The sequence below is a fragment of the Pomacea canaliculata genome, linkage group LG4, assembly GCF_003073045.1.
Source record: "Pomacea canaliculata isolate SZHN2017 linkage group LG4, ASM307304v1, whole genome shotgun sequence".
In the NCBI taxonomy this organism is placed as follows: Eukaryota; Metazoa; Mollusca; class Gastropoda; order Architaenioglossa; family Ampullariidae; genus Pomacea; species Pomacea canaliculata.
The window spans coordinates 3,747,734-3,775,183 of NC_037593.1; the positions used below are offsets into that span (position 1 = coordinate 3,747,734).

The 27,450-nt window shown below is 40.7% G+C and overlaps 1 protein-coding gene across 5 annotated transcripts in view; it reads left to right on the forward strand.

Moving 5' to 3' along the window:
• Window positions 1-624: 624 nt before the first annotated feature.
• LOC112561268 (sodium-dependent dopamine transporter-like) overlaps window positions 625-27,450 on the forward strand; it is a 56,468-nt gene continuing 29,642 nt past the window's right edge. Inside the window, exons 1-8 of one of the 5 annotated variants that reach the window (XM_025233642.1) lie at window positions 625-1,429; window positions 3,608-3,742; window positions 4,346-4,719; window positions 5,480-5,763; window positions 11,149-11,420; window positions 13,136-13,266; window positions 13,748-14,059; window positions 24,157-24,240. In XM_025233642.1, the coding sequence (XP_025089427.1) occupies window positions 24,174-24,240 (67 nt within the window). In that variant the 5' untranslated portion in view covers window positions 625-1,429; window positions 3,608-3,742; window positions 4,346-4,719; ... (3 more) ...; window positions 13,748-14,059; window positions 24,157-24,173. The other 4 variants (XM_025233641.1, XM_025233640.1, XM_025233643.1 and 1 more) reach the window with 4 other exon arrangements.

The following is a 27,450-nucleotide window of genomic DNA, read 5'->3' on the forward strand; positions in this document are numbered from 1 at the left end:
TTATCCACAGAGTTCAGTGACAAGACCATTTATCCACAGAACAATGTCTTTATTCGATGAATTATGCGATACCCTTGTGCACACTTTAAATGAGTGGATGGATCAAAGTGTTTTTCTACCCTCACCCAAGCGATTAATGGATCTTTTGTGCAATATTAGTAAATGATCAGACTTTGCTTCTAAGGTGTTATATGTCAAATATCTCTCTTTTTGTATCCACACCCCTCTGTGTGTGTGTGTGTTTTCTGGATACGAGTCGCACGTGCAGGCCAAACGGACGGTGATGCGCTTGGCTTGTGCCTCCTGTAGTTGCCGCCTCTCCCATTTACACAGGAAGCATCATCTGTTTAAATCGAGAAATAAGTCTAGCTCCGAGGACGCACTTTTTGATAATTCTCAAATTAAGTGCCATGGTAAATATTCTGCACAGCTTTTACTCGCAAAGTAGAACTACAATCTACTTCATTAAGGTTGGAGTGGAACACAAACAGCAGTTGATGTCTTGTCGACCTCACGAATGTCGAGGACTTTGCCTACTGATGCCTCAGGTAAATTGGAAAGAAATGTGATGGTGTGTTAATCCGGAGACAATGGTTTAATACCCGTGAGATGCAGGTGAATAGAATGGGCACCTGACTTTTTTATTGAGAGGGCTGAAAAAGGTAAGGGGGCGAGGGAGAAGAGATAAGCATTATTTTCCTCACATAAAGCCTGGATGAAGGGATCTCACACCCCAAGAGATCCCTCAACGACAGGAAGACACCCTTTACATGTTCACCAAAAAATGCAGTTCAGTTTATTCCACAAACAGTAACAAAACAGTAAAATTCTAGTTGCAAACAGATTAGCAAACAAGCCTGAAGTTAGCAAGTTGGCCAAAGTTACAAAGTTCCGAACTCTTGACCCCTGAACCTCTGGTTTCTTTGACCTTCACCCACAACTTTGCCAAAGTTGGACAAGTGCTGGACATTTGTCTGAGGCTTTTAGCGCCAGTGTCAGCGGTCAATAAGCGGGCGTTCGCTCGCAACATTTGCGTGTATTAATGTTGTTATTATTTAAATGGCATATCAAAGCTTACAGTAACCAAGGCCTCGATAACGACAAATGTTGTAAGACGCACACGTAAAAATAACACAAATGTCCGTGTGTGTGTGTGTGAGAGAGAGACAGAAAGCGAGAGAGAGAGAAGTTTATTTTTAGACATAAGCGCCACCGAAAAATCAGCATCAGCATCGCCGTATTCCTGTTTGAATATCACCAACAACCCTCGCAATTTATTTTTATTTTTTTATTATTTTATTTATTATTATTTTTATTTTATTTATTTATTTTTTTTTTTTTTTGCACTGATGTGAAACTAATGGTAGACTGGTTGGCTCTGCTTGAAGCTGACAAGCTGCCATTTTGGAGATCGTTATTGTTACATTATGTAAGTTGACTAGTGATTGTATACGAAGTAATAATGAAACAGTTATGTGTTACTGTCTCAGTACTTTTATTATTTTTATTAAGCAAATTCTTTGTAAAGTCATTTTTAAGATAGAGAGGATGTTGAAGAAATTTGATTTTGTCCCCACGATGGCTTTAGATGCAGACGACAGTACAGATCTAACAGAAAGGACAATTCTCGTAGCAAGCATGACTTATTGAATAAGACTAATTGAAAATATGAGACTCCAAACAAAAACCCAAAAATGAGAGGACAAAAATTTTAATATTAAAAAAATGTTTTGTTAATTGTAGCTGACTTTCTTGATGTAGTTATAAACAATTTTGTTTCAGTCATTGCTGCAGGTTGATGATAATGATTTCTGCCTGAATGTTTATTGACTTTCACGTGGAAACGTGCATTTTGTATGAAACTGAATTGCCATACCCCAAAAAACAATGCAAGACATCTACAATAGTATGACATTTCTTTTGTGAGAGAAAACACACACACACACAGACAGTACAACTTCAGAGATAATACCAGAGATAATAATATTGAAAAATATCGTTTTGTGTTTGTCATGTAATTTTTCTGCTTGTTTGAGAGAACATGTAAACTAAAAGGCATTAATGTTAAAAATCCGTATTTCACAGGACTTCCTGTCTAAATTAACTCTTTCAAAACATAACGATCCATTTCAAACAGTCGTTTCGTGGCGGTGCATGCAGGCCAGCAGATATTTTAATCGTTTCTCACACACGATGCGAGGTCACAAAGTTTGTGAAGTCAATATGTGCAATGGATGCCGTTTGCACTGTTAAAACCATCGTCTCTGAGAACCAGGATCATACCCGTGTCTTTGCCCCACTCTCAGCTCTTTCCTGACCTGTCACCCTTGGCGCCTGACCTACTGACCTTTTTGCGCCTCACAGCAGATGGTCGAAGAGCGGCTAATGCTACCAAACAGGAAGTGCACAACTAGATTATATTATTTATTTCTTTATTTTTAATAAGGAGATTTTAAGATCCTGTGCACACATACGGGTATTTTGAGCTGCAGCTTTGTCAAGAACTGCGCAGAGAATTGGAAGAGAATGGACGGTACCTTGCAAAGAAAAAATACACCTAAACACTTGGTTAGCGAACTAAGGTTTGTCATTACAAATTATCAGGTGATAGTTAAAAGATTTAAAAGTAGAACTGTGCTGAGAACCCTCGCATTAAGCTTGAAGTCATTCTAAACATTTTGTGGTTTTGACATGGACATTGCGATACTTTCAAATGTTTACGAAGCTCAAGGCGCTGTTCATACATAAAATCACAGGAAGTACTAACCTCCCAATAGGTATCAAGTAGGTCTTACAAATTCATTCGCCATCATTCAGATCATAATTCTCTCTTTATATGCACAAACGCAGAATATTTTTTCTTGTCTTCTCATCCTTAACTCTTCACAATATTTTCCGATCCGTAAAGTCGAAGGCCTTTTGAATGTTAATATATTCTGCATTAAGTTTAGTAGTTTTTCCCAATTGTGCATTTAATAAAAGTCTGTTTCAAAGTGCTTTACATAACAAGCAACGATTCTGCTGATGATGCTGATGCTGATGACAATAATAATGGTAGTATTTATGCAAATATATGATTAATTGTAATCTGCTTTTCTATTACTACTTCATAAACCTACTTTTCTAAAATTCTTTGGGACATCGATGATTGTGCCCCTTTCTTTTATCCAACAAATCAATCTTTTAGTGAGTATATAGGTAAACAACTTACTGAGTACACTAAGACCACGATAATTAGACGGATCGTAGGGTTGCCCTTCTTATGGAAAGGTGAAACAGAAGATTTACACCCTTCTACACCATTCTGAAAGAAAAAGACGGCCTGAAACAGGGTATTAAAATATTTTTACTAAGAAGGAAACAACTTTTGCCTTATACAATTTAACTGCTTGAATGATGACGAAGTCAACATCTTCAAAAGGAGACCATCACTGACAAGTGTTCAGTCATGGTCATTTGCAGCATCAAATTGCTAACCCATAATAAGATTTTTCTTTCTTTCTCCTCTTTCATTATTCCATCACTTTCTTTAACTTAATTCTGTCTAGCATTTTTGTTGTTGTTGGTTATTTATCTACAATCATCAGACACATTTTATTTTCTGTAGACGAGAATCAAGGGCTGAACAGCAGTGTTGGCCATTGTGACATTGTGCCTCTGTGTCATCCTGACACAGGTGACAAATCCACTGCAGGTCTGGCCGCTTAGGGTCAGGGAAAGTACTTACCAACTCAGCAGGTAGGTGAGCACACACAGTTAGCTTTCTCATTGTCACAATATTTTTGTTTATCGTCGATATACTGCCATGCCGACATAGCCAACATCTCTTGTCCTTGCACCTGCTTGATTTAATTAGCCTCGTAGCAGTGTTTTGGGCGATGGAGCTTATTTCTGACCACGGATTTGTGTAGGTGGACGGCTGTCTGTCTGTTGGTTAGAAACCCCCAGTCTTCTAACTGACGAACTCTCTGACCTCAACAACGGGAGGAGCACGCTTTCTTTGTCTGGGAGGCCATAGAACTTGGCTGCATCTGCAGTAGACAGACAGAGCTTTGTGTACTGGTCGGGGGTCAGCACACCACCTCTTGTAGTCCACCAGTGTAGTAGTGTAGCGGCCTCGTTATACTGCGGAATCACTGAAGCAGTTACCCTTCAGCCGAAGTTAAGCGCATGCGCAATGAAAGACTGCTGTGCTCCATGTTTCTACTTTGGAGATAATGACTGTTCGTCCGCAGAGAGAAAGAGAGAGAGAGAGAGAAAAAAAAAAAGGTTACTTTACCTAAGAGATATGTAAAGCACATTTTATATTACTGATGACATCACTTAACAAAAATCCCTTCAGCAGGTGAAATATTCCCGAGCCAAGGGCGATGTGACAGAAATTCTGAATCATCGACCTGACAATGGAGAGCGATCTGTCAGACTTCCCACGCCCAGAAGTTAATTTATCTTGAGCTTGAGCTCCAGACTACACAGTAATTAAGTAAACTTTGCTCAAGCCTTCCTACTGGCAAAATAAACGAGGAAGGTTAATGAGTGCGCTGTCTTACGAGTGCCCAGGTTGTGCAACAAGCGCGTGCACGACTTCGTGGAAATGGAGGCACGAAGCTCGTCTTTTCACGCAGACATTTTATTATCACGAGAAGTGTGCAAAGCAAACACGGACTGAGTCGTTCTTGCCTGCCTGGGGTCACCTGCCAGTTTTTCTTATAATGACAGGTGAGCATTTTGGTTTAAGTTCGCCTCATACGGTGCGATTAAGTCGACGATTTAAATGAAGAAGTCTAATTCGCTTTAACTCTGGCTAGACTAGGATCAGGTTGCAAATTGGCTGCCATAACTTTTACTTTTATTCAAGAAGCTTTCACGGAATGAGGGAATAATCTTTTATATAAAATAAAATGAAATCTTTCCTCGAGACCAGACTCACGTGATCGAGTCGAATGGTGTGAGGTCTGCATGAAGGCGATGTTTAATTTTACAGAGAAGCCCATGAGAATTCGTGCACAGGGATGACCCTACACCCTGTGGGAAGAAAAATATTCCTTAAAGAGCTTCTCACTGCTTTAAAAAAGTGAGCTTTTCAGGACTCTCGAAAGGCTCCTAACCCTGCAGAAGCTATTGATAGAGATGCAAAATTTGTCCCCTTTGCTGAGCTGCATGCAAACACACTACATGTTTGCTTTGCTGTGTTTATTTACAGTTGGAAATTAAAAAAAGTGGTGTTGCAAACGATGAACGTCCAACCTGCTTCAGAAAATAAAAAAAAACCTGTGATGCTGTATAAGAGCTCTCTTTAACGTCTGTCCCCATGTCACATGATTTACATACTGAGAAAAAATAAACCCCAGGCACTTCATGGTTACAGTGGTTTTGTTTTATTTAATCTCTTGAAATATAATTAGGTGCTCAGACAAACTCCTGAATGTACTGACATTGAAATAAGTGGAGTCCTAATCCATTATTTGTTTGTGCACAGCCATACATACATTCACTGTCAACATTCTGGAGCTGCTGGGTCCACCAGTCGTCATGGCTGCAGACGAAACGCCGTCTGCCGGAGACCCATTATTCAAACTGTCCTCAGAGGGTAACAGCCTTACACTTTATTTCAAAGTTTACATGTGCGACTAGTCCAACCCTACCTTCTGGAAATTTGCCCAGTTTGTACAAAAAGCAACTAATTACAGAAGCGTTTGGATATATGTGTACTGGAAGTCGACAGCAACTCCCGGATCTGTGACAAGCGCAGGACCTTAGAAGGTAGGTAACTGTGTTAATCTGCATTTGCTCGGTGCAGGTAGCAGCAAATAATGAAATGGTTTGTGATACCGAGACAGCTGAAAGTTTTTCGAGTATAAGATGATTGCGATGCGTTGGTAAAGTTATTATTAATGTATATAGTAAAGGTCAGAGGTGGATTGTTTGCAGCTAGTTCACATCCCTGAGACAAAACACAGATTATTAAGATACATGACTTGGATGTGAAATGTGACAATTTCTATAAAAAAAATCTGGAGATTATTTCATTTATTTGGTAATAATAGTAGTAATTATTATTAACTGGCACCAGATTATTAAAAGCGGTGAACTCACCTATGAAGCAGAATCATGTTTTGGACAAAACGTCTTTACGTTGGGTTTCCTTCTCAAGTCTTCTACTGGCATGCGCAAAAGAGGGGATGGCAGTCAGCTAGACTGGGAATAGTTTAGAAATGTTTAGCTGGCTGACAGGGCTTAGCCATACAGTTACCTAGGGATTTGTACAATCAGTCAGTCAGTCGTCTCTTGTCTGGTACCGGTCGTTTGTGTGAGCACATGGACAGACGCCGCAGCTACTTGCGCCTGTTCTGGGCGATGGCGATCAGATCCACGGGACGACCAGTCCACCCCTTCACGTTCGTAAGCCAGTTCTTCCTCTGACCACCCTGGACTTGTACAGGCCGGCCTCAGAAACGGAATCAAACAGGTGACCGAGAGACTGATTGCCTGACGACCCTACTCTGCTGCATCGAAACTGGACGATATCTGGAAGAAGTCGGTTGGCCTCACTTCCGGTTTTCTCTTGGTAGTAAGTTCGGCCTTTGAAAAGATTGATTGTGTAACTCTTACGAGCCAAGGCTAGAAATTTAAAAAAAGGATCAACAGGCAAGTTTTTAGAGTAACCGTGAGCCAGTGCATGCGCACACACAGACGCACACAGGCAGAGAAAAGAGGAAATGAGGGAGAGAAGCATAGACATCATCAATCCCTGAAGGACAATATCAACCTTCTTCTTTGCCAACTTCTACCACAGGTTTGTTTAGGTGTTTGTACACAAAAGTCTTAATTTAGAGTTTGTTTGGACCTTTCAACTGACATGATAATGCACACACATACTGTAGTCTTCTTATAACTAGGTTTAATAACCGCAAAAGAAAAGTGTTTCTGATGAAAACTACGTAGAAAAATAGATACATGTACATTATAAAGTTTAGCTAAGCATTGAGAAGGACAGCTCAGTTTTCTTCCAGCAAATTCTTCAAAACAGGGGTAAGTAATTCACACTGGCATTTCACAACTGCGTCTGGTGAACCCCAATCTTTTTTCTACGTGAAATTGAGTTTCCTTCATGTCGAGTGGTATTTCTACCTGGGAAGTGAGATTCCTTGTTCGATCCACCCGACTATAGTGCAGAAAGGGTGCCGGCTTGCACAGGGTGGATTGTTTGCGTGGCCGTTGCTCGGGTGTGTGCTAGCCTTTTCACCAGTCGGTGATAGCTTCCGGGTGAGATTGGTTTCGATAGCCCCGCTAATAGCGTTTGATGATCGCCAACCCGGTTAGGCCGTCACTTTGTTTCTTGGGTTGCCCACCATCCTACCCGACCCTTCCCCCAACCACAACATCTCCTACCTGCCAAGTAGCAGGAGTACTTGTCAATATTTCTTTCTCACTCCCTTTTATCAATTTGTTTCATTAGCTTAAATGACTCACTAAAGCCAAATCAATAGTTGTTTCTTTATTTCTTCTCTGTCCCTGATTGCGGTCGTGAATGTTGCTGGTGGAGGTGTAGAACAGAGAACTCGCTGTCCAGCCAGTCAAGCTCATTTATTGGACGGAGATCCAATCAGTGTCTGATTTTCTCCAAAATTATTAAATTAAGTTTACTTCTTTCAGTGAACTCCGCATGCTGTACGATCATTGGTCTCCGTCATGTGCTGTGGTTGCCATACAATTTGGAACTCGTATCTCACAATTTAGTTTTTATTTATTTTTTATTCCCTCCTTTGAGCCGAAGTCTAACACCTCTTTTCTACATTTTATATTTATGTTTTAACTGGTGATTTGTGTTCTTATTTTTAATTATATTTTTAAACAGAACTTCCCCTTTCCACAAATGACAAACGAGGTTCGAGAGATTAAATTCTGAAGCAATGAAAATATAATGAGATTGTTGATTAACGAGGGCCATGCTGTGGTTACTGATAGGGAGAAGTCAGCATGTCAGTAAAGGACGTGACACACCTCACGACTTCGATCCGAGAGTGATGGATGAAAACATTTTTCCCATACACATATGAAGACATTATGCAGATTTTTTATCATATTTTTCCTATCTTTCACACTTTCTCCATTTACCAGCTACGGGTTTATTTTTACATCCCAAACAAAAATATCGATAAAAATTTGTCGACAATGAGAAAACTTCTACACTGTGATTCTGACTTCCCACCCGAGTTATTTACACTTTCTACTGTATTTAATTACAATGGTGTACTGGTGACCTTTCGCTCGCAGTCAAGAGTAACTGTGGACTATCCTTGTTAAAAGAACATTACATCTTCTTTCCTAAACAAAGTTTGAAGCTACTTACAGACCTACAAACTGTCTGCCTTAGTCTCAAATCTGCCAGTGTACCTCCGTTATGCTTCCCGCCGAAGTCTTCAAGGTTTACACGAGCACCAACGGCTAAAAATGGCGACGCAGACAAAAAAACTCAAATAAAAAAATAACTGTTCTCTTGGGCTAAATATTACATCAAAGAAAACCCTTTCAGTCATAGTCTCATATGTCCCTTAATTTTTGCTGTAAAAAAAATCATTTTGCTTTCGGACTTGATCATTTCTTTCAAATTCTATGCAGCAAAGCTTGTCGCAAACTATGGTCTCTGGACAAACACTTGGCCCAGTGTTTGTTGACGATTAACCCGCACCTGAAGTGACATGCGCAGAGGACGTTCTACTTAGAACTCGTGAGTTTGAGAAATTTGCCTACAAGTGGTAAACAAAAAAAAAAAAAAAATTCGTCCATATTTTCCTGTTAAAGAATACAATTAAAATCACTAGTTCGATGCGTGGGCGGTAATCGACTGATCTAAAAGCACCACTAAAACATTTTATCCAACGACCAGCAAAAAGACAGAAAAATGCCACTACATCTCGTAATACAAGAAGGCGATAATAGAGAAACATTCAAGACTCGAGTCACCTGACCAGAAAATGTCCTGGCACTTTTAGAGATTTGGCCCAACCTTCCTAATTTAACTCCTATCTGTATGCAGTAAAGGGGATACAATCATACAGTAGGGGAGAGAAAAATAGTGTAGTTTGGTGAGGCTAACCCCAGGTGAGTAGTAATAGAAGCAAAGGATAGGCTACCCCCAAGGTGACTGGAAGAGTCGGTGGGTCCTATAACTGGAAACAGACAAAGAGGTAGGACTTCGGCCGATGATCTGAGTCCTCTGTCTGGTGTCCAACCTCGACTATACTACAGACAGCTTACCTGGCCGGTAGATATCGAGCGCAGGTAAAGCAAATCCTCTGCGCCACCAGGACCTAACTACGATTCCAGGTGCAACACTTTGTCAGGAATCGATGTTTTTCTCGATGCAGCAGAATTTTAAAACCCTTGTCTCCAAGTGAGACAATTTTCAGGGTAAACCTGATCAGATCGTCGGTAAATCGGCTTATATTTAATAGCCCTGCACTTAATTCTAGCTTTAATGGAATCGGCTCCTACTAGAGACTAGCGGGGTACGGGTTTCTGAAGAAAATATAATTAAGAAAATTAATGGAAAATCAGGCTGAAGTCTAGTTTGGTGAGGTAATGTATTGTCCAGGCTTGATTCCTGCTTTTAGAAAATCTAGAAACACGTAAAATTAGAACTTCGAAAGCAATATAATGACAATATTATAAAGATTTCAGAGTATTTTATTCTTCATATTTGTTTTTAACTCCATTACGCACACATACCCCTGCATGCCTGAACGTGTACAGCCGGCCATTCTTAACAGGGCAAAGTGCCGAAGAGTCAAAGCCCCGAAGTTTCCCAAAGTCCCATTGTTTTGGCAAATGTATTGAGTGTACAAACATGTGATCATCACTTTCTCCACTAACCTCAGAGGTCCACTCAAACCAACTTGTTGACAATGTTTTATTTTTTCCACTTGTTTAGTATTTGTCTAGCTCCTCCCTGCATACAAACATTATCTCGAATAATAAACAATTAAGAGTACTGGAATTGATGCCGAACGAACGTGTGCTTGTGTGTGTGTGCGTGCGCGTGAGGGCATGCATGTGTATGTCTACATGTGTGTGTATGTCTACATGTGTGTGTATGTCTGCTTGTGTGTGTATGTCTGCATGTGTGTGTGTATCTGCATGTGTGTGTATGTCTGCATGTGTGTGTGTAAGAGCATGCATACGAGATGAATGCTGGCATACACTGCGTAAATCCTCAACATTTATGAAAAACTCTCATGTAATTCGAGTCCGCTCCTCATAGTTCGGGATAATTACATGACATCTCATTAATAAAACCCAGGCCTTTCAACACCAAGTCGCAAATGAGATAAATTGACTGTCCTTTTCCCATCAAACCTAAAGGTCACTTATTAGCATATTGTTAATAAGTCCAGTCCACGATTGGTCGATTCTAAGTGAAGAGGACCAGTGAATACAATAAGAATAACAAGTATAAACAAGTATTATACTAGTATCTGATGTAAATGAACATCATTTATTTGCGAGATATTTGCAGTCATTTATTGTAGAGTACGAAAGCTTTGCGATGCAGGAATATATATAATTTCTGAAAAAGGAAAGAATAAATTTAGCTGCGATGATGAAACTGTTTACAGTGTGCATCATGTGAGTGTTAGCTAATGCCGTCAAGATAAAATAAAAAAATCCAAAAATTTATATAGTGTTGGATATATTTTCAGCAGCTTCAATGACAAAAAAAGTTTAGAAATAGCAAATACGAATTTATTACTCCTCTCGATAAGTGGATGTTAAGGAACGCTACGGTTTCTAAACAATATTAGGTACAAAGAAATATGTAAAGCTCTTGAAAATTAAATATATCAAAATTCAGTCAATAAAGGTGCTTTTTTCATCCAGTGTCTCTTACAGGTGGTGGAAATGGAAGGGAGGAGGAGCTGGGGAAGGGCGGGTGCTGGCATGGCCTAACGAGTGTACCTACCGCCAGGGCCATTGTAATGAGCCATGGCGGCCCCCAGACGTGTCTGTAAGCCAGACGCCGAGCTAGTGACCACTGATCACCGTGTGCCGTAGCCTGGCGCCCGGTCACAGCTTCTCTTGATCGATTGCGCCTTTATTTGTTTGAATCTTAAAATCCCATTCCACTCACTTTGTCCTGGCTCGCAGGGTCAACCCACGGTGTGTACGCTCGGTCCCAGTCGACAGGCCTCCAGGGAATGCTTTCGGGGGCAAGGTTCGAACTCTTAATTCGACCAGAACGAGCCCCGGGGTGCCTGGACCAATCAGAAACGCGAAGGCAATTGATCCGCGGGCGATGGACCAATCGCGGCGGGGCGCGAGCAAGCGGGGCATGGACTGGCCGCTGGCGGGGATGCAGAAGGTGGATGGCGGTCCATGAAACTGGAGACTAAATGGCTGTGGAGACAGCGGAGTGTCGGGTGAGTGGTGCGCGGACCTACCCTCATTGGAGGCTTTGTCCAGCAGTGTTTGCCGTTCCTCTTGTGTAACTTATTGCCGAGGGGAAGTTTTTTTTTTTTTAATTCTCGAAGGAAGGTCATTTCTGAAAGTCGTTTTCCGTGAGTTAAATCGCATTTACGAATATTCCAAATAGTATTTTTTTTCTCTCTCTACTCCCTTTTCTGCTTCTCGTTCTATTGTTTATTTACCATCATTATTATTTGTTACCAATTATCAGTTCACCTACTGGCTACTTCTTTTTCATTACAGCTTATATTTTAACTATTATAAGTAATATTTTATTTAAGAGAAAATAAAATTCTTAGCCTGTTAAAAGGACAATTGTCATCTTGAGCTACTTTAAAGAGACAGACAAAGGTTAAAAAGACAGGGTTAGAGAGAGAGAGAGAGAAAGACTTTTGATCTTCCATGTATGAGAGACATACTTCAACATATGAACTTTGTATGTTACATGCTAAGTTCCGTCAAATAATCGAACAAAAGGTAACAGTTTCTTTTTCCATGAGATCCATCTTACTTATGTACACTCAAACCTTGTCTACCAGCCTTTCTACCTGTTTTATTGTCTGGCTATATGTGTATTTATCTGTTTGTCTGTCTGTCCATCCCTATTCTTCGGAAGCGCAGAAAGCGGGAGCAGAACAAGATAATGGCTGAGATGCCATGTTATCGAAGTCGAAAGACAAACAATAACAGCGATAACTACTTAGTAAGAACACCAACAGAAGAAGCAAAGACTTTGACAGAGAAGTAGACGCAATGTATCAGTGGGACCGACATCGTAGTCAAGTCCTGCAACTGTCAAAGCTGCTCACCTCCCAGTAGAAAAACTTACTCGTGGAACGTGTGCCAAAAATTGGATCCTGCGTGTCCTCTGGATGCCAGTCCCAAATATCTTCCCGTGAACAACTGATAGATAACAAAGATAATGTCAAGGGTTACTAGGATAGTCACAAATGACAAGGATATGTTACAGAGAGGGTCGTTAGCATGAGGGCTACATCATCACCAGCCTTTTTCTTTTTTTTTTTTTTGTCATCCCCTTTTCTCACCCATGAGTCGATCGGAGTATTTTTCTGATGTGAACACGGGCGGTGTACAGGGCGACTCACTTGGCCGGACACTGGTCATCTTCACAAACGCCATGTCATACCTAAAGTACATCTGATCAACTTTAAAGAAGCCTTCAGTATAAGAAAGAAAGAAAGTGGAATAAATAAAATTGACAGACTAGGAAAGAGAGAAATTTAAAAGGATAAGTAAACCCTGCAGCAGATATCAGTGAAGACAGAAGAACTAACAGAAGAAGAAAATGACAAAGAAAACAGATGAAGATGGTGGAAATAATGGTCACAAGAAGTTACTATGAATAGAAATGTGAACAGCGAACAGTACTCATCATTCTCAACTCTGTTGCTCATTTAGCCCAGCCTTTTAATAGCTCTTCGTGTCTGGGTTGATTCCCCCCTAAACTCTACCCGAGTAATGGTTGTTACAATCTGCTTTCAAAGAACCGCCTTCAAGTACACCGTGCAGTTGCAATGATCAAAGAGGAACTGGGAGGTGAGCCGCCAGGTAGGGAGAAGCCGAGTGACTGTCACCTGTGATAGTTTTTAATCCCCTCACGCTACGCAGCGTTTGACAGGTGTTCGTGTTTGATGTGTGTGGTCCACAGGTAGAAAGAAAAATTGAACGAGCTGTGTCCGCGGGCCAACCTCGTGCTGAGTGACAGCTACATCCAGAGCCCTCTGTCCTCCAGTCACACCTTTACGACGTCACACGCAGGACAGGAAGTGGCATTGTCATGTAAGATGACCTCACTTTTAACTACTTCCCGTCTGAAGAACTGAAGAATTTTTTTATTAAATGATATTTGATATTTTTTTCTTTTATAAATTGTGAAAGTATTGTGACTCACTGGTGACGAGTCGCAATGTCCGTATGATTTAAGATATCGGAGGTTAGAAGAGCAATAAGAGAAGCTGCTTGTATCGCGTCAGTGGAAAGTCTCGCGTTAGTGGAAAACATCGCGTTAGTGGAAAGTCTCGCGTTAGTGGAGAATATCACTTTCATGGAAGGTATGGCGATGGGACAAAGACACACTCGCTAAATGTCAGCTGGCGATGTCGTATTTTCTCTGACATGTAAAATAGAAATCATCTGGTGAAATAACCGATTTTTGCAACGGTAGCTGGCATTTAGAGTAGATACGATCTGGCGTTGAGTATGTGTGTGTAAACTGTCTCCAATTATTCAAGGCTAATTGTTACTGACATGTTTTTTCCAGAGCAAGAACAGAGCCTCACATTCAGCTATGCACGTGAGGATAACGAGAATCTCGCCTCCAACTGTGGAAGAAAGCCCGCAGACATTTCTGGTCCAGCACAGCCGTGACCTCTGACCCTTAGGGGGAAAACGATCTGACTAAAGGTTTTGACGGAAGGGGAGTACATATGGCAGAGGCAGCATGCAAGTGCTGGGACGAAGTGCTGGATAAGTAACTGTGAGACTCATCCATCGGACACAATACGGGTACACTGACGAGGGCAAAGAGCTCCAGGCGCCGTTAACCCCATCTTCCTCGCTTCCTGTGTCAAAGGTCAGTTACTGGCTACACGTCTTGTTACCCAACTCGCCACGTTTCTTACTGCTTTTACAGTTTATTGGATGAAACTTTTGTTGAAATCTTCTGGGCCACAGTGAAATGTTTGCACAATATTTCTCTCTCTCTTATCCACACACACACAATACTCGCACCAGTCCACATACTTTCATACAAACGCACCTATCCAGCAATAATAATAAGTATTTAATAATATAATAATTTAACATATTATTTAATACAAATATGGAATTCCTTCAGTGAAAGGACTTACAAAGTTTCGACACTCGTACTAGCGCACGTACAAATTGTATGCACACATTCGTAGACACGAACACACACACCTGTTTATTGTCTGGCAGCTTATTAAATTGACTCAGCAGTGAGTATCTTCCTCGGGCATTTTGTGAGCACGCCTCCATCCTGACAATAGGTTTTCCTGGCAGCAACAAGATACAATCATTGGTGCAAGCTGTGGAGGTTTGACTGTAGAAGGGGTGGTAGTGGAAGTGGTGGCAAGAAACCCGTCATTTACAGTGAGGCTGGACACCAGCCTCGTGTTTGTCGTGGGTTGCAAGTAGGTCTGCAACAGAAGGGAAGATTCACTTTCCAGGGAGAACAAACAAACAAACCAAAACGATCACCCAGCGGCGCGCGACCTCGTTGTCGAGAACAATGGAGGCAGCAACGTCACTGCGTCTGGAACAAAGGCAAAACGTCGGTGAGCCCTCGAAAAGCCTCTCCTGGAGGCAGGAAAGTGACCAAGCTTGTTCACACTTGTTCAGACTTGTTCATGTTTGTTTGTTTTGAATGTACTACACCCCTCCGAGAGTCCTCGGTGTCTCCCTGGTTTTCGGGAGGCGCGGTTAAGTGGATCGTCAGGAGGATCGACCAACAGTCGCGATGTGTGAACAGAGGAACAAGGGGATGCAAGGCAGGGAACATGCTGTCTGCATCATTACTGAAACTAGGGAAAATGGACAAGAGAGAGAGAGATGCATGGGATGCTGCTTGCTATGAAAATCACGAAAAGTATCTGTGACTGAATGCTGCTGGTAGAGACATGGTGGGGTGGTATATATATATTTACGGACTGCCTGCAGACGAATATTTTCCACGCTATCTTTGGGGACTATTATTATGATGTGGATTTGGAAATGTCGATTTTCAGAAAACAAATGGCAGCGAAGTGCAATGTCCTCAACCAGTGGACACATTTATTTTGACACCCGAAGTTGATGTATATACAGTGAGTTGAATGTGAAGATTCATACAAAGTGTGATTACAAGGCTTTTGTGTGCTCAGAGCTACATGACATGCAGAATGAGCTGACAGATATTTATTGACATTTTTCCTCGCATATTGTGCTGATATTTTGAGACGAATGTCATAGACTTATGATGTAGGTTTCGATGATGAAGAAAGCAACAAATAAATGAGGTATCACAGACCCAGACACAGTCGCAGACTCACAGTCACAGCCAAAGAAAATTTCCAAGAATATCTTGAGAACAGGTCACGTGGACATGACACCGGAAAATGCTGATGTCGGAATGCTGGTTGCAATCAACACCAAGATTCTCCGTCAACACCTGTGAGTCTCTAGTCCGTGAACTTCACAGATCCTCTAACTCTCGTACTGTCCACCATCGATGGTCGTGGACGCAGGACATACTTGCTGAACATTTTCCAGTGATCTGCTGCCTGAAGGCCTTAAAGAACTTGAACCACTGTGAATTAATTCGCGGCCATCTTTGAAGCATCGGTACCACAATTTTATGTGGATTTGGCACGTTGAACCATCTTGGAAGGTACTCGTAATTATTCAGGTAGCATTCATGGACGAATGTCAGAGACTGAAGAAAATCTTAAAGCAGATTCGCTGATTTACTCACTGGATCACTGTGAACGGTCTCACAGTGAACATCCTCACTTAACAGCAGCTCACAATAGTCCGAAAGGAGAATTAGTGTTCACGCATGCGCAGTCAGGCCTCGTGTGTCAAGGGTCACACCACTGATGCTCGCGATAGTCAATATCGCTGGATACCTTCTGGGAAGACATTGGATGGGAGCAAATGTATATCAAAGACAATATTGTCAGATTTCAATGTGTGTGTGTGTGTGGATGCGTGCATGCTGTAGCAAGAGTGGACTCTTATCACCACCCCCACCTACTTATTGCCGCGCAACATCTGTAAATTTCCTTTGATGTTCTAAATATTTCTGTAAGATTTTCTTTCTTGCCCTTTTCTGTAATCCCAAACACACACACATATATGCGCACACACATTTCACCCAACCAATCCCACTTAGAGTGACGTCACGGATGTTCAGCGACCTCTCAAATCACTGTGTGTGTGCGGTGGCCCTATAACCTTTCACCGTCTGTTTTGTAAGTTTGGCTTCCCCACAACAAAACAGCAACAACAACATTACCATCCCACTCTTAGCGTCTCAACGATTGGTGACTGAGATGTCGCTGCCGAACTCTCATCTCTCGACCAAAATCTCATATACCCGCCGCGCCCTCTAGCGGGCCAGAGAACTAAGTGCTTGCTCGGATGCAACTATCGACGTCGTCCTCAAGCTGGTCATCGTCATGGAGGATGACAGTCGATCGTCGTGTCATTGTTGCTGTCTGGCTCCGTATGATGAAAGTTTGAAATCTGCAGAGTCACTGTTGTGGGACAAGAATTGGTTTCCAAAATAAAGAAAAGGTTTGTCACACCTGGTGACGCTCGACATTTTGTGTACCTGACTGATGCTATTTTAGGCGAGGGCTGATGTTGATATTTGACCCTCTGTCGAGACTTCCTGAGCATAACGAAAGAGGTTTTTTCTCGAAGTCATTACCTTATAACCGGTTTTGTCTGTGACACAAATTTCTCACATTTCTTTTTGTGTTGTTTTTTGTTTCTAATTGTTTTCCTGTTTGTCTGCTGTTGCCCTATGTCCTTTTTTTCCTTTTTATTTAGGCTGATATGTACTTTACGGAGGCTTTACATCGCCATGTTCGTTATGTTACCATGTTGTTTACGTCTGTCCTCTTTGCTAGGCAACTGTGTTGTTTGCGCTGCCAGTGGCTACAATAAGGATAACAGAGAACACTTTGTTACCTTCTGTAAGTAGAGGGTTAGGACAATTCACCAATAAAAGTAATCTTTCGTAGGTGGACATTTTAGAAACAGAGAAAACCCAAGGTTCCGAATTTTATATTTATGATTTACAGACTATCCTCTCCTTTTATGTTTCTTCACATTCTCTTAGAATTACAGCTTTTATCTTTAGAAGTTTTTTGCTATTTCTGTCGGCTCTTCGGTATCTTTGTCGGTTCTTTGGTATATTATTATTATTATTATTATTATTATTATTATTATTATTATTATTATTGTTGTTGTTGTTGTCGTCGTCGTCGTCGTTATTATTGTTGTTGTTTCCATCACTTTACACTATCAAATTTTGTTTTCAAATATCGAAGGAACCTGTAGTCCTTCTTATGAAAAATTTTCAACCTTCGATTTCTACTGAAAACTAAAGCACATGTAATTGATATTCAATTCTTGGTCTAGTGCTGTGTCACTGAAGCACTTTAAGTACTATGATTAGCTTACTCAAGTTATACAAATTAATTTCTTCACTACAAGAAAATAACAGGGTGGCCAAAACGATTTATTTCTGTGCCGAAATGACAAGCTGACACTGCTCGTGACTCAGGTCGACTTCTGTCGAACTGTCGAAGTGACTGCCAAACCTGAGCACCATCTGAATCATTACAGCCGCCGTTACCTCAGAATGAAGTGCAGTCACTCTTGAAGCAGATCGCGTGATGTTATTATTTCCCTTCGATTTTCCTCTTATTCTTTCCTATTTCGGTCCCTACCTGTCCTTTTCAGGCCGCGCAGTCTGCAAGTTGCACTTTAGTCCTGTCTGTCTCCAAACGGTTAGTTAGAATAAAGTCTTCGAAATGTACATCCTCAACATGTTACAGCACCACCTGACTGACCGACCGACTGACTCACTCACTGACGCACTTACTCACTCAATGATACTGACTCAATTATCGTTCTTCTTAGCCAATTATTTTAAGGTTCTTAAAATTTAAACTTTGTTTTTTGCAAGTAGTGACTTATGGGAAAATTTTCATTTCTCCAGTTTTGCCGACCATTTCTGAGAATCGTTAAGTCCTCTTGAACAAACAAACAAGCAAACAAACAAACGAGCAAACAAACAAGCAAGCAAACAAGTAAACAAGCAAAAAAACAAAAACAAACGAGCAAACAAACAAGTAAACAAGCAAACAAACGAGCAAACAAACAAGCAAACAAACAACAAAAATCTCAGTTCTTATCGCTGTCGTATTTTTCGCGGCGCCAGTGACGTAATCAATAAATGACCAGTGAAAAGCAGCTGCGGTACTTGAACCGTGACGACCCTCTGCTGGCACAAGGAAGTCAGGAAAGTGTGGAGAGATCGAAGGAAAAGTCTCGCAACAACCAGGCTTTTTTTCTTTTTTCAAGTGTGTGCGCATTCATGCCGAAAGCTGTTGAATGTTCGGGCAACTACATTAACATCTCATAATAATTATGACAAAAAATGGACACGCAAAATATTTATAAAAATCGGTCTCTGGTTGAAAAAAATGATCATGAATAGATAGGATAAACGTAGAGCTATGACAGCCACAGACATCTGTGTCGCCATCAGAGTGGATGGTCAAACTATCCATTTGTTTCTCTATTCAAAATTAAATCTGATTAGGTTAGAATAAACAAATTAAAAAATCATATATATTTATACCTTGATTTAATTTATATTCTTTATTAAATTCAGTATTTCCAGTATTGTCTTGTAATGAACGACGAATTAATATTCTGTAATGAATGTGTTGCATCTTGCTCCAAAGAATCCATTTTCGTTTGAACAAGCTCATTGTTGATCTGTCCAACATCAACTCAAAATGTAAACATGCACACTGTTTCCTTAAACATTCTATGGAATTTTAAAAAGTGTAATTTCCCTTTACAATGACATTAACTTGAGACATTGTGTATGAGTATACCCCGAATGGCCGTGGGTGTCTGCGTTACCCAGCGCTCAGCACCTTGACCACCTGCTGTCAACTGGTTTAGGTTAATGTTTGTGGGAAATGTCAAGCAATCAGAACACCATATTCTCAATCAAAACTTCATATAGGGACAGATATTTGATAAAAAGGTTAACTGCCCTCCAGTATGGAGTTTAGCTAAATTCTAAAATGTTCAAAATAAAGTCGAATTAGAGATTGTCTTGTAAAAGATCGTTTTAAAGAATGATGTATTTTTTACAGCCAAAAAACGTTTTCCTTATGTTTGACCGGTCGTAGAAATGTCTAGAATATGCTAGAATTGTGATAAATCAAAAATAGAATAATTTTATTTCCTATTATCAACACTTCCTTTTGATTGCATCCAGCCAGCAAGCCACCTGCTTCTGTTCCCCACTTTTTCTCCACTTCTCACCCAGTTCTCTCTCCATGTCATACACTGTTTGCCTGCTTAACAGCGGATTTGTCCATGTCCTTCTGCATGCAGGAAGCAGCTGTGTGCGCAGCATTTTATGCGCAAGCACGAGGCTCTTACGTCACGAGCACTTCCTTTGAAAACATGGCTTTGTCCCTTTTCTTTTTTCGTTTTTTCTGTGGCGCTCGGAACCGATCCCAGGAGACGTCTGCCGATGGAAATTGCTCTGATGTGCGTATGAACGCGGAATGACAGGAGAGATCGATGTTAAACACTGGAAACCCTGTTCTGACAAATGATTTTTAGATTAGTTACAAAGGACTCGATTGGCTATCTGGAAGTGTTCATCTTGATTTTGCTGATAATGAGCTTACAGTCGTAGTACTAGATAAACAGTTCGCTGCTTCAAATACAGGTTTGGACGCATTTGAAAAAAAAATTAAATGAATTAATTTATTAATAAAATGCGGAAAATGATTGCAGAAGGAAAAATCCATTTAACTAGTCTTTGTCTACATTAAATTCGAGGCTATATTGAATAGGTGTTTGCTCAACTTCTTAATACCTTAATAAAGCAGACCTTTACTTAAGCACCAAAATAGTGCAAAATTCATTTGCTTCCCTAATTATTTGTTTTTGTTGTGTGTGTTGTGTGTGTGTGTGTGTGTGTGTGTGTGTGTGTGTGTGTGTGTGTGTGTGTGTGTTGTGTTTTGGTTTTTTTTTTCGCTTTATAGAGATTTGTGCTTGTCAGATTTCCTGAGATAAGGACACTAGGTGTTTTATCTGTCTTTTATGGTATTCCAGAGTTTCTTTGTTTTCCTTTTCCATGCGCACCGGTTAGCGCTTGTCACCAATACAGTGAGGGTTAGTTGTCCTGGGTTCACTCCTCGTCTTGGGGGCGCTTTCTCTGAATGTGGTATCTGGTTAGGTAGAGGTAGAGGGCCGGCTGCTTGGCAGTAACATAATGACTCATTGCTGGTTCAAACTCTCAACTCTTCCATGGTCCATGAGCCCACAGTTCCGTGTAGTGTTTGTCTGTCCCAGTGGAGGGCAGAGTTCCAGGACATTCTAGAGGTCTGTAAGACCGTCTCGCACGAGCAGTTTCGTTGTGTGACAACCTCAGGCAGTACATTTGTACACAGGCGGAAGATGATAGTTTGGCCTTTGTTTCAAGAATAGAAACAGTTTTTTTAAGTTGTTTAAGAGATGATGGACAGTTTACGAGTTGTTGAGGCCATGACGTCACGTGTTGTGTCTTCAGCACGTCTGAAGTTTTCGATTGGCCCATTTGACATTTGGGGCGCAGGTGGGTTGGTTGTGGTAGTGGGGAAGGAGAGAATCAGCCACCCTTCCTCGATAGCGCACCTTGCAGGTAAAAGTTCGTCGATATACGTCACGTGACATCAGGCAGTCCCTCTTTGTTGGGATGTTTCAAAATGGTAAGCGTTGTCGGTTGTAACAGAAGGCCAATTTTATTTTCCCAAAGAGGATTTCTCAATTCTATAAACATATTTGGAAGGGTACAAAGGCCTTTCTGTCCGTCTTTAGTTCTAACCTTACATTTTTCTGGCTTTCCTTTTTTATGAATTCCTCAACCCATGATCTGCAATCCAACCTTCCCTTCCACATTTCTTTCTCTCGCACATAACTGCTTCCTATTAGTTATCTAGCAATTTGTTTATTTATAGAAAATCTAGAGCCAAAAATCCAAAAAATGAACTGGCAGTCATTTACATTGTTATCAAGAAAGAATTTGTCTTTATACAAATTTGTTCTTGTAAATTCGAAGAAGTCTAGAGAGGTGTAAATTATGAATCATTCGAACAACTCTTTATCACAGCTGAAGCTTCTGGTGATAATTACTTCGGAATAGCTGCAATAATACAAAACTGAAGTGTTTTTCGGTGAATTCTTACTTGGAATAAAATTGCTTGTTTTCAGAAATGTTGTGTTAGAAAAGCGAACATTGTTCATTTCGCAAATGTAACATAGAAACGAACGATTAGAACTTTTTTGTACCAAAACTCTTGGGTGTTTGGCAGCTCTTAGCTCTACCCTGTGTAAGCTGGGTAGATATGGTTGTTTCTGTCCACAGCGAGTGAGAGAAGCCCCTCGTCTTTAGGTCACGTGACGTGAGGATGATGTTCTGTAACAACGATATTATTATCACACTTCAGTCTTTCCTTGTCTTCGATATATTTTTTAATATCCCGTTAAATGATAATCTGCCAGACTGCGTCTTCCATTAAAAAGGTGAAAGTGTTCCCGAAATAAAAATATTTATCTTTGGTGTAAAAGGTTATTGGCTGTCTGAAAAGGTGCACGTGTTTGTCAACTTTTGTATTTTCATTAGATATAACAACTAGATGAGTAGCAATGAAATGCGCACTCACAGCCCAAAAAATACTTGGCATCTATGGGTTCAAGTTATTGTACTAGCTTTACGATTAATTAATTAATCAGTTAATTAATTAGCCTCTCAGACATAAGGAAACATAAAATGAAGTCCCTCTATAAATGTTTTTTTAAAAAAGAAGTAAGAAGTTTTCTCTGTTGTTGTTTGTTGTTGTTGTTGTTGTTGTTCGCTTTGGATAAAGTTCCGTCTCTTTCCGATATTTTGGAAGGACATGGGCATCCTCCGCTACTAGCCTTGTATGCTCCCCATTAAGCTGGTTGGAAGTTTTTTGCAAATTGCTGCTCGATTTCGCCCGCTGTCCTTTGAAGATGTCAACGGCTTCTTTCACTCCATTGAAGCGGTCGTTGTGGTGGCCAGCAATGGCGCCAGGCCAGCAAGTACCGACATTTTGTTGCAGGTGACTACATGCTTCAAGTGCTTCAGCTCTGAGGGCTGAATACCTGCAACATCTAAGAGAAAGTCTGAAACAGGTTGTGAAGGTCGCTAACGGGGTCAACAGTCAGAGTCTTTCATAAAAACTTATTTGTCTGAACCGAAGATTTCTGTTTGCAAATCATCACAGGTAAAGTTACCTGACTGGTAGAGAGGTGTAAGGTAAGAGGCTGGTGCTAAAGCGGAAGTAAAGTGAAACTCGAGAGACTGCAAATAATGTCATTGACTGCTGACATTAGTATTAATACAGTGTTTATAGAGGTGGATGTGGTATGTGTAAACAAACTTTTATATACAAGCCTCATACTCATGCCCTGACCTTCCCTTTCTTCTCTTTACCTCTCTCTCTCTCTCACTCACACACACACTTCTCCCTTCTCGTATGTGTACACCAGAATTAGAATTTTCTAAAAAGCAATGTGGAAGCATTAGGAAAGAAGCCGTGTAAGTATGTGTATGTGTGTGTCTGTCTTTCCGTCCGTCCATCTGTCTGTACTTCGCTTCTGTTCACATTCTGTTCCCTACAGTCTTTCTACTGGGTGGCCGCTTTGAGAGAACGATTTCTCTCCTCCCTTCCTGCCTCCTCCCTCTCTCCTACAAAATTTCTTTCTTCATTCCGAGACTTCCACGGTGATCCCGTATTTCTCGTATATATAATATATATTCAAATATATATAAAGAGCGGACTAACATGCACTGATGTGCGTTTTATTCTAACATCGGAATAGTTGGGACTCGCAGGCACACCTGTCTGGGAATGAAAAGAGGGACAGACAACATTTTTTTGTAAACAATCTGTCAGCACGTGACTCCGTGGTGCGTGCAGACCACGTGGCCTGACAGCATCGCGTGCACCTCCCAGACAGCCCGAGTTTTTATTTTTGTCAACCTGGCGCTAATTAAATAGCTCTGATTAAGAGAAGGGGGGAACGGTTGGCGTTAATTATTTGTAGCCTTGTGCAGCGAAGGTGCTCGCACATTTGCTTTGATCTATTATTGAGGGTTTTCAAACAGCCGTAGTTTCCTGGCTTGTTTACTGTCACATAGAGATGGTCCGCTGCCACTTTTTTTGTCTTTAGACATTTACACGGATCTCTTTTCACTGTTTCTACATGTCTTTCTATCTCCCCCCCTCTCTCTCTCTCCCTACCTTTATCTTCTTCTCTATCTTCAAACATGAGATGATAAAAATATTGTTTTATTTTTATTCTGAAACAAATGAAAACGAAGAAAAACCGAGTGCACAGTGTCGATCGAAAAGTTTCTGTTATTTTCTTATTACGTCTGCAACTTTCAAAATATGAATTCAATGAAAACAGTTTTTTCTGAAAAGTTCTGTAGTTCATTTTGAAATATAAAATATAATATATATATATATATATGAAATATGTATTATATCAGTTTATTTGTTAGGAACAGAAAAAAAAGTGTTCATAGGATGAAATAAACCCTGATCTCCGAATATTTACCGGAGGTTGGATAAAGTTATCGGAAGGGGATTATATATGATAGGAAACTGGTTGGTACACCTACCCCAGGAATACAGGGTGTAAGTCACCATTTCTACCCACCTTGGGATAATGGGTCTCAGGAATAGAAACTCTGACTACTACATAGTGAACCTAGCAAAGTATGATTATATTCCATTTCATATCAGACAATAAAACGAACATCATATCATATGTTTGCGAGTAATTGTGTCAGAATTATTCATTCTCACCTGCTTATGTTTTGTATGTGGACAGACAACTGCCAGAGCACGATGGGAAGTAAGGGAGAGCATCGAGACGGACAATTCAATGCCCCGACGACAGAGATTCAGTTGCAAGGTGAGGACAAGAAATTAGAGAGTGTCTGAGTTTGCACGTCTGTCTCTTGCTGAAACCAGGACAAAATACAGTGTTCCCTCGCTACTTCGCGGTTCATATATCGCGGATTCACTACTTCGCGGTTTTTTTTTCAGTGAAGTATCGATGGATACTTCCGCGCTGCGAATTATCATTTTACAAAATACCATAGATATTTCAACAGGAAAAAGACGAAAAATGTAGCTATATTTGTATTTCTATTAAAATACCATGGTTATTTTGTAGAAAGAAAGAAAGAATTGTGTATGAGAAATCCATTGCTATGCGTAAGCGACGAGCCATGATTGTTATCTCCCATCTCGCAGCCAGTTTGCATCAGTTTTTTTGTGTTTCTCTGAGTACAGTTATATTTTTTTTCACTAATTTGTTATTGTACTGTATCAATACCATGATTACTATATTACTTTACACTCACATGATATTGTTTTACATGTATATATTATTATTGCATGTATGTCCCTACTTCGCGGAAATTCGTTTATCGCGGCTGATCATAGCACCGATCCCCCGCGATAAACGAGGGAACACTGTATTCTTGTATGATCGTTATGGTCATTCATATTGACATCTTATTTTCATTGTAATTTGTCTGAAATTCAACATTCACAAACTAACGGTTGTCATCTGAAGAAAGTATTGCCTCTATCGTGTAGCCAAAAATGTGAACTAGTTTTATCCAGAGGTATATAAATATCCCACAGCATCAGGTGTCTCATTTTCAAATCTCATGTCATTTTTCGAAACATCGAGAACATTTATATCTCGGTATGGGGTCAGTACATCTTAGCAAACATGGCCATGAAGCAGCAAAACTATGTCCACCTTGTGTAGATATCGAGAGAGCAGTTGATAGAATCAGGTCTGAAATCAAGCAGCCGATCGACATCTTAGCTGACTGCTTTTGTAATTTTGAAGTTTTTTTTTTTTTCATATCAATTGACCGGTACGATAACTTGATCCCTTTTCTCATCTTAGTTGACTTCTCTAATAGCTAGGGACAATTATTTTCTCATCTTAACTGACTGGTATACGAATGTGAAACAGCTCTAATCATCTTAGCTTACAGCACTCAAAACGTAAAACAGTTTTTTCTATCTTAGCTGACTGTTCTGTAATCTCAGATGACTTTTTTCTCATCTTAGCTAAATGCTCTTGTAGCTTCAAACTTCCTTTTTCTCAACTGAAGCTGACTGCTTTTGTAGCTTGAGACGACTATTTTTTTTCATCGTAGCTGACTATTATAATTTTTTTCCAACTTGAGACAACTCTTGTGTCATCTCATTTGCATGAAGCTTAGTTGCTGCGATCAAGAAGACCAAGGGAAGAAGTTTCATATCCCAAAAGAGGAGTGAGGGATGGGAACCTGGGAAATTTACAAGTGTAAAGTATCTGGAAAGAACACAGCGTATATTTTGACCTTAAACCGAGTATGAGACTTGCACTGAAAGTGTACTTTAGTGTGTTCGCGTTTTATGACAAAGACAAAAACCGGCTTCAAAGGGGGGAAACTCGCAGTGAATGTTTAAGGGTCAAGGGAAGTCAGCTACACTTCCTGTTTATGTTTTGTTTCCTCGACAACACTTATTTTATTTTTGTAAAAGCAAGGCGTAGAGAAAATCTGACTACACTTACTCCTTTCAATTAGAAATAAAGTCGCCAGATGGCGCCCGCATGCTTGTGACGCGAGGACGAGACGCCACGAGACAAGGAGTAGTGACGTAAGCAAGCACGTTTAAAGCTTCATCCGGGTTTTAATAGCTGTTGGAAAAAGTCTCGAGGAAACGACGAGAAACTCTGGCTGCTATTCACCCAGGTCTATGTCTCTATCGATACCCCTTTAGCGCAAGTACTTCTCCGACTGTCTGATGAAACGACTATTTCCACAAAATGTCGTCTGACTATGAGAGTGAGCGCTAATCATTGGCGTTCAAGCTTTAGAAGACATTGGAACTAGAGAGGAAAAAACCCACCTTATAGATTTTCGCTTTGCACGGGGATTTGGCATTTTCACGGCTCAAGGAATTGACAGAAGGAAAAAACGACATGATAATAAAACCAAGAAACATTATTTACAAACCTTAAAATCGACAAGAGAAAGGTCAATCGACGAAAGGACCATTCCATGACCGAACGATCTCTTGTAATCCCAGACGCATTGCTCAGGAAAAGAAGATGTAAAATGACATTGTGTTCAGACTTGGAGTATCACAGGGCGACGTGTTTACTGGGCCGTTCTTTGTCTTCTCTAGTTTCCTCTCCGTGGGTAACATCTCAGTACAACTTTGTCAGCCGTTAAATACTTTCGCTATCGTCAGCTGTAAAATGTTTGTCGAAGTTTCTTTCTTGGCTGTTGACTGACGATAAGCAACGAATCACTACCGATTAAAACGATTTAGTTCTGAAATCAAAGTAAGATTCAGTAGATGCTGGTAGCATATTAAATTGTCTTCTGAAAAAAGGACAAATAGTTCTTAGAAATTTAGGAAACAGTGGACGTTCTATTTCTTTATCGTTTCATCTGAGCGTACTTCTGCATACTTGTGTTTAAGGTGCTCATGATCAAAAGAAAGAAAGAGAGTGAAGGAAGAAAAAGGAAAAAGTGTGCATAATAACAAGAATGCGTGCTCTGAGAGAGAGAGAGAAAGAAAAAGAACACGTGTGCCTTTAGCTAGCTACTCGTGAGGTTTGTGTGTATTTATGTCTGTCTGTGTGTGTGTATGTGTGGGTGCTTGTTGCTTGCTGGGGGTGGAGGGGTGTGGGGTTTGCATGCCATGCATACTTTATCTCCCTGCTCTTATCTTAGCTCACCTTGCGAATGCTCACCTGAGATCCAACGGTGACGACCGTGAACCTAACGCGCATCTTTGAATTTTAAATGAAGCCGTTACCTGTCGAGCAGGTGTAGCAGTCCTCTGGTTTTCTTGCCTACTCCGGCACACCCCCAGCCCAGCCTCCCCCACCCCCTGCCTTTTTTTTTTCTCTCCAGCTTTACAAAAATTTCGGTAGAAGCTTTTGAACATTTTGTGCTCGTTCACGAACCCTTATTATTCTGTGTTTGTCATGTTAATACGCGATCATTGCTGACTGGAGCTGCGTGAAGCTCTGTGCGCCAGGGGGAAATACCCAGCGCAAACAGGGGACAGAACTGCAGGAGGTAGTTGGTCCACATAA